The sequence below is a fragment of the Mastomys coucha genome, unplaced genomic scaffold (genome assembly GCF_008632895.1).
Source record: "Mastomys coucha isolate ucsf_1 unplaced genomic scaffold, UCSF_Mcou_1 pScaffold5, whole genome shotgun sequence".
NCBI classification, from domain to species: domain Eukaryota; kingdom Metazoa; phylum Chordata; class Mammalia; order Rodentia; family Muridae; genus Mastomys; species Mastomys coucha.
In genome coordinates, this window is record NW_022196911.1 from 31,428,544 (window position 1) to 31,436,566 (window position 8,023).

An 8,023-nucleotide genomic window follows, 5' to 3' on the forward strand; every position below is an offset into this window, starting at 1 on the left:
GTGTGTGTGTGTGTGATGTTTAAATGACCACATATCTAGGGGAAAATCATTAATGAGTTGAAAATGAGTTTTTGACCCGTTTCCAGTTCATTAAAGCTTTTATGAACCCAGTCCAGCATTTACAAAAGCCCGAAGTTTGCCTCAACTGTTTAGCTCAATTATGGACCACACTGAGCAGGCGGGACAGAGGTTCACTGAGGGTTCATTATCGTGCTCTCGAATCTCCCAGAAATTCTAATTACTGTCAGCTTATTTGGTTGCTTTTTGACTGCATTTCATAATTGCAAAAGCTTATCATATCTACAACACACAATTAGCACATAAAAAAGTTACTGTATTTGGTACATAAAAATATACAACGTTACACCAGAAGCACAAAACAAGAAAGCAAACACAAGGAACAAACGAACCATAGCAAATTATATGGGAAAGAGTTCTTCATCTTACCTATGTTTAAACTCTTTATTTCTTTATAGAAAGAAAACAGAAAGAAAAAAGAACAAACAGTTAGCTGAGGAATTGATGGTAACGCAAACATAACATTTTTCTTTTCTTTGTTTCTTGTATAAAGGACCTCCCCCCTCCAAGCGATCTTTTTCATTTTTTTTTTTTTTTCCTTTCTAACTGACAGTTCCTGGCTCAATTACTTGGGAAGAATCCCTAGATTTAGACTCCTCCTGGCCACTGGGGAATATGCACAGAAGAATGCTTGGAGCCTCTGACAGGCCAGGTGGCTGTCATGGGACACAGGTGGCAACAGGTGAGACAGGACTTCTGGCTGATGAAGTGATGGCAGGTGGGTTGCATCTCAGGGGAAGACACCTGTGGACTAGGAAGGATTTGGAAGCCAAGTTCAAGTTCAGCTGTCAAGAACTCTGTGATTGATTTGTAATGTCTGGGTGTGGAATTCCTGGGTGTGGAAGGTGTACAGGTTTCCCTGTGCTGCTGATTGCTACTGAGGTACTAAGGATAGAGTCAGGACCACCCCAAAGAGAGGATCCCAGCTTACACCAACTGTAGCATGGCAAAGTCTTTGCCCTCTTCTGACTCACTTTTCCCTCTGGCTCGTGCCTCCTTGCCCCCCACTTAGCTTGGATGAGCCTCTGCACACCCTTGCAACTCAGATTCATTCTTTCTCTCTGTAGCAGCCATGACTGTGCCCATTCATAAAATTCGTAGGCAATACTATCTTTTTGTGTTTGGAGCCAGAGACTCCAGTTGACACACCACTTAAGAGAGTTAGAAGAAAAAAAAGCAATATAATATATGTTGCTTTTTTCTTTTTCCTTAACAAAAAGACATTTCCATGCCAGTAGGAAAGTGGCTGAAATATAGCAATATAGGGAAGAAGTAAATGTCTTAAGGAAATCCACTCCCAGTTCCTGAGGCTTCTAGGGCCAGGTAGAATTCCCTTCCCTTCCAGCTGATAGACAAGGTTTGGGGACAGGACAAAGAGAGTTAGATGCCCCGATTCCTGAGGTGCAGCTCAGACCTTTGCCGGAGGGCATCATTAGCGGGAGGTTTGCACAGAGATTACACTTTTATATTTTATTCTAACATGTTAGTTTTTTTGCAAAAAAAAAAAAAAGTTAATTAAATGATGCTGATAACTCCTGAGCTCTGACTGACATTGTGCAATTTAAGATTCAGTCTGTAAAGCCTGGTGTGTCAGGGTGGCAGCCGGGAATTCTCGCGTCTATTTTATATTGCTTAATGAAAGCGAAATGCTATCTGCCACCAGTGGTAGACACATTTGCCTCTTAATTATTGCAATATCAATTTCATTTTTTTTTTGAACTCAAGATTTTGTGAGGAGCCTGGATGGGATTTGGGTCTGCAGTTCTGACCTACTTCTTCTCTAAGACCATCTGCTTTACCCTGATTACTATAATATCAGTGTTGGGGGAGAGGGCAGAAGGGGAGGGGGACCAAGGCGTAGAAAGGTGTGGAGTTTGAAAGATCATATGGATATGAGCTTTGGATAAAGGCCTAAGTCACTGCTCTTCCAGTTCAGGGCAAGTGACAAGCCAAAATAACACCATCCATTAGTCAGTCCGTGCAAATGCCTGTAGATGCCCTACTTCTGAGGGACAGGTTTTGTGTGTACACCCTCAACAACACAGGCCCTTCCTTCAGGCACACCCTTTGAGGGAAAAGTGGTGTCTCAAATTTAAGAAGCTGAGATGGATTAGCATTTCACACTGCAAAGTCTCAGAGTCCTCTGCAAAGGCTCCAGGGTCTTTCCCGGCCTCCTCTGCCTATCAGCCAGAGCTGTCGTCACCCTGTCTTGTGATGTGATGTGTGGATGTGTGGATGTGTGTGTGTGTGTGTGTGTGTGTTCGAGCTCACTTGTCTTTTCCACTTCTTTGAGAACAGGATAAGACTTACACATCTCTGCATTGCTGATTCTTCAGAAAGAGTAAGGCCTGGAAAAATAAGTCTTTGAGTGCAGGGAGCGTGGAATGAGGCGACCTCCCTTTGCCATGGACTAGCTGCATCCCCCTATGTTCTGTTCAGAAGTTTGAAGCTATAGATGGCTGAGATCACTGTGAACCCTTCCATTCTTGTACACGCTGTGTCCTCTCTTTTCCCCTTTCAAGTAGAGTGGAGTTGGGTTGGACATATTTTTATTGTTGATACTCTAAGCACAGGGACATTAATTTGGGATACATTTAGTTGAATTTTAGAGGGATGTGCTTAGGTGGTTTGTAGTACCTTCAGCATCTAGCTAAATTATTACAAGCCATTCTGTTGTAAGAATGGCTTTTGGGAATGCTTCTGCCCTACTGTGTTGATTCATGTAGCATCTTTGTAGAGCAGGTGAGAGCCAATGCAGAATTCATCCTTCATGATTTTATGTACATTGGTGACAAAATGATTAATGAGCACCAGTTCAAAGAGCATTACAAGAAAGTGTGAAAGGCCCAGAAATATTACAAAGGGACCTTGATAGAGGAGGTTTCTCTAAATTGTATACTTCTTACAACTTACATGTTATCAACAACCAATCAAGCACATGAAAGAAAGTTTTTTTATTTTATCACTAATATGAAACCAATTTTGATCAGTTATATGGGAAGAAAGACTTATCCTGTTTGTTCTTTCTATAGGTAACAAAATCAGAAGATAACTATCACATAAAAAATAATCAAGGATCTGGGTGTGGTGTCACTAGGGAGGTAGAGACCGAAGGATCAGGAGTTCATGGCCATCCTTGGCTAAAAAGCAGCAAGTTCAAGCCAGCCTGGGCTAAGAGATGCTGTTTCAAAAAAATCTCCAAACAATAACAAAACCCCAAGACAAAACAAATGAAAAACAACAACAAAATACCCAAAGATAATCAAAGGGGTGTGGGAAAAAGAAATCAAGAATCAGAGAGGTGGAAGAGGAGTGAGATCATACAACTACCCAGTCATCTGTGCCTTGTGATGCCTGTGCTCACCATGGCTTTTAAAAATGTGCCTTATTTTCCTCATATAATATTGTTTCATTTTTCATTTCCTCTCACCCAAGTACTAACTAGACCTGGACTATCTTAGCATCCATGTCCAGAGGGGATCTAGGGTCGTCAGTGCAGTGCCGTGGGAGACTCTCTTTCTCTCAATTAAATTTCTTATTATTTAGTTATTATCATTATTATTGTGTGTGTGTATGTGTGTGATGTGTGTCTTGTGTGTGTAGGGTGTGTGAGTGCAGGCACCGCACATGCCACAGAATGTTTGTGTAGAGGTGAATGGGCAACTTTTGGAGTTGATTCGATCCTTCCACTGCAGGTTCTGGGGATGAAACTCAGGTTGTTGGTCTTGGGTAGTAAGCCCTTTTAGCCATGTGCATGCCCCTACCCACAGTCATTTTTCATTTTCAATTCATAATTTGCTTATCTTCTTTTTGAATGGGAACTCCTAAAACTGCATTAGTTTTCAGCCCCATGATCCTAGGTCTCTTCCTTGATCAAAGGGCTCTGAAGAGAGAGCCAGGGGTAGGGGTTAGTGAGAACTGTTTGGAGACAGGATACTCACTGCTCACTTGGGGGCTTTGTTCCTTTCCTGACACTCTCATCTTCAAGGCTGACAGGAGGGAGGCTGCAGCCTTCTCTAGCTGCAACCACAATGTCCACCTTTGTACTCAGCGGGAATCCTTGCTTAACTCTTAGGACAAGCTTGTCTTTGGAGATTCTGACTTCCAGCATCTATTGCTTTTGCCACCCCACTCCCACCCCTAGGCTCCCACTTTTGTCCAAATCTCTGCCTTCTCCAGCACTGACAAAATCTAGCTGGACAATTCCTTGCCCTGAAGATCTGCCCTAGTACAGTGCTATGGAGGGCCCACCCAAAAGCACGGGAAGGATGTCTGCATGGAGGGTGATCCCCATGCAGAAAACATCATCACTTTCGTTTGGAAAACAGAAAAGAGTTTCAGACATTATAGTAGGTAGTCTTATGTTTGTTTAAAGGAGCCGTATCAAGAGACATTAGAGAGATACTGCCCCAGTCGTGCTTGCCAAGTGAAAAATTTATCTTTGAGAGAAATTCACCCTAAGATGTGAGTGGCTGAGGAGTTTACTCTGTTTAGGTTTTCTATGGACCAGGTGGAGAGAGAAGGTGATAATTACATGAGGGAAAAGCATAAACTGAGAGATTAGGCTTTCCAGGGAAGTGGGTGTTGAGTCAAAGCACACAAGTGATAACCATTGAACCCTTCCAGCATTAGAAGTTACTGGAGTGCAGGACCTCTGGCCTGATGTGGAGGAAGGCCCAGTGAGGATCATGGTATCACTTCAATAGCATCTCGATTGGGGGTGGGTGAGTAAAGTGGGGCTGGATGCTAACTCCAAAATGGAATTGCTCAGCTGCCAAGCCACAACGGAGGAGAAAAGACACAGAGGCAAGACGGGTCTCTCCCTCCCTCCTTTCCCCTCCCCCGCCCCCTGCGGGGTGACTGTTTTGAAGAGAGGGGATTGACAGCCCTTTGTTTTCAGGCATGTAGTGGGAAGAAAAGAAGAATCAAGTCAGTGTTCTTGTAAAAGCTTAACTTCTAATTGGCTCCTGGTTCCTGGCTGATGAAAGCGAGAACAAAGTTTGAAGACAGCTAAAGAAAATGGGGGATAAAAAAAAAAAAAAGAAAATCTCACAGCTGTCTAGAGAAAGTGGGAAGGATAGCCCTCAAGCTGCCCTCATGTTATCACATAGGCTTGCTATGTTTTCCTTTGATTGGGCCATAAACTTTTATCATTGGTATTGCGGCCTCTACAGTTTGAGAGATATGGAATCAAAGGCCAAGTCCAACAAGGCTGGATGGGGTGGGGGTAGGGGGGATGACTGGTTCTTGGATTCAAGTACCTGTCTTGAACACCCAGGACTGGCTGGACACTGCTCTAGGCATGAGAGGGCAAAGATGAGCAACAGTCGGCTATACGAAAGTCCATACCCCCAAGCCCAAAGAGCCACACATAACCAGACAAGGTGGCAAGGAGTGTCCACTCAGGCAGAAACCCAGAAGGCTACACTTTTAGGGGCGGAGGAGAAGTTTCTGCTAGGAAGAGGGGCCTTGAGAACAGGACCCAGGAGGAGGTGGCCTAGGTTGAATGGACACGTTGAGTTGAGCAAGCCGCATGGACTAAAATGTGGAAGTGGGAATGTAGAGGTCAAGACCAGTTTGCTTTGAGCAGGAAGAGCCCTGACAGAGGGGGGAGGTACATCCACGGAGGGTAACAAGTGGCCCTTTGAGTAATCCAGTCCTGGCAAGCACAGTGCAACTGCCATCTTCCTCCACAGCTCCTCGCTGCCCATAGCGTGCCTAAGGGGATGGCTTTTCTGGACTAAAATAACAGCAACCAGAGCAACAAACCAGGCCCAGGAAGGAGACTTCCCCAGGACGGCCTGGCACAAGGGTTGTGCAATAGTCTGCAGTCCCTTCAGTGTGCTTGCTTCTTGCTCTCACTCTGCTTATCCACGGAGTCCTCCTGCCTCTTGTCTTTCATGGCCTTGCACTCTGCTTCCCTAATGGTTCCTTTAGCTCTTCAGCTCAGCTGGAAGTGCATTTTCATCTCCAGAGGCTCACCTTTACCCTCAGCAGGATATTTCTTGAGCCCATGTTTCATTTCTCTTATCCTCACAGAGGGATGTGTGTGCCTAACACTAACATCTTTGGGTGCAATTGCATATGTGTGTATGTGTGTGTGTGTGTGTGTGTGTGTGTGTGTGTGTGTGTGTGTGTGTATGTATATTAGTTATCTTTCAGTACAACTACTATGTCGCCACACACCATCCCATATATACATCTATGTATGTATATATGTATGTATACATGTATATATGTATATATTTACCCCTGACTGTACCTGGAAGAGTTTTGACTCCTGAGACTATTTATTGATAGCTGCTGGTGGCCAGGTCACTAATGTCTTTCTCAGCAGGGGCTGTAAGGACATTGATTGCCAAGTTGATTGGACTGAGAAGTGCCTAAGAGATTAACGAAGCACTCCTCTCGGTGTGTCATGAAGGTGTTTCCAGAGATGATTGTGTCACGAGGACTCTGACCTAATGAACTGCTTAATCTACTGATGGATTGAAAAAGAAAACAAAACAGAATAGACTGCAGGGCACAGGGTGGTGGTGGCACCACGAAAGGTGGGGCCCCAGCTGGAGAAAGCTGGTTCCTGGGGCTGTGCGGGAAGGCTGCATGGCTTCCTGTCTGCCATGCTGTGAACTGCTTGGTCACACCCTTCCTGCCAAGCTAGACTGAGGGCTCTGAGACCTTGAGCTAAAAAGTCTTTCCTGTTATCTTGTTCTGTCAAGAATTTTGCTCACATTGACACACCTCTAATGGACGTAGACATTCAATGCAAGCATGGCCCGTGGCTTCTGTATCTTTTGCATGGTAGATGAGGGTACTTCAAACACACCACAAGTCACAGGGCAGCTCAGGCCCAATTCTAGGGCTCTCTCTCTGTCCCCTCCCCTTTCTCCCTCCCTCTCCCTCTTCATGTCTCCCTTTCTTCATTCTTTACACATCACCCATCAGGTTCAACTGGGAGGTACATCTCCACTGGGATATTTCCATGTCCCTTCAGAACTGTCCAATCATCATGACTCAAATCATGGATCACCTATGCAGCCTCCCTATGAATTTTCTTGCCTTCATCCCTGCTTTCTTACAGTCCATTTCCCACAAACTAGCCAGAGCCATCTCATAAAAATGGTAGTCAGATCATCCACCAGCTACATCTACCCTCTATTTCAACCTCTAGTGGTTGCCCATTGCAAAAGAAATGCAATTTTCACTTTTCTACATGCAAGCAGACACTTGTTGATCCCAAGTGTTGGTCTCTTCCTTACCTCTCTGGGTTCCTGATGCTCTTCTGAGCTCACCAGCCCCCCCAGTCTATGTGTTCCTTCAATTAGCCAGGTCACTGTCTGGATGTAGATCTTTTGCATAGCTTTTCTGTGCCTGGAATGCTTTCCCTTAGATGTCCTATGGCTAAGGCCATCATCCACAGCCCAGCTTAAGTGCCATCAGCAGGAGAAGTTTCTTTGACTATTTTGTGTTTTTTAAGCTTTCTTATTGCCCTTGTTCACCATGGTCCCTATGTCTTGCTCAGTTAGATCTTCCTCAAAGCATTCATGTCTATTTGAAATTATTATTTTTTCCTCTTTTCCACATGATTCAACTGGAAGCTCCCTATTGGATCACCAACACAACACAAGGACATAGTGTCCATTCACCAGATATTTGTTGAATAATAATCCCCTCCCCCTTGTTTACTCATTTGCACCTCTCTCTCTCTCTCTCTCTCTCTCTCTCTCTCTCTCTCTTTCCACATCTTCCTCTGGCTGAGGGTTTGGAATCAATCCACCCTGGAAAGGCGTTTTCGAAAGCATTTAGGCATCTTAGTTTGCCCAACACAGAGAGGAATCTTAGTCTTCAGACTTAGTAGCAAGCAATGGCCAGGAGGAATCTTCCAGGATGGTAAGAAATGACCTAGTTAGGCCAGGTGCCATTGTGCTACTTTGCACACTAGTAA

General features: G+C 44.5%; 1 protein-coding gene across 19 annotated transcripts in view; it reads right to left on the reverse strand.

Annotated features, from left to right (window-relative positions):
* Tenm2 (teneurin transmembrane protein 2) overlaps positions 1 to 8,023 on the reverse strand; it is a 1,239,808-nt gene that overhangs the window by 49,724 nt on the left and 1,182,061 nt on the right. For 16 of the 19 annotated variants that reach the window (XM_031353724.1, XM_031353721.1, XM_031353719.1 and 13 more), the window contains one exon: positions 448 to 468. The exons of the other annotated variants lie outside the window; for them this stretch is intronic. In XM_031353724.1, coding sequence (XP_031209584.1) covers positions 448 to 468 — 21 coding nt within the window. The remainder of the gene's footprint in view (positions 1 to 447; positions 469 to 8,023) is intronic. 19 annotated transcript variants of the gene reach the window in all.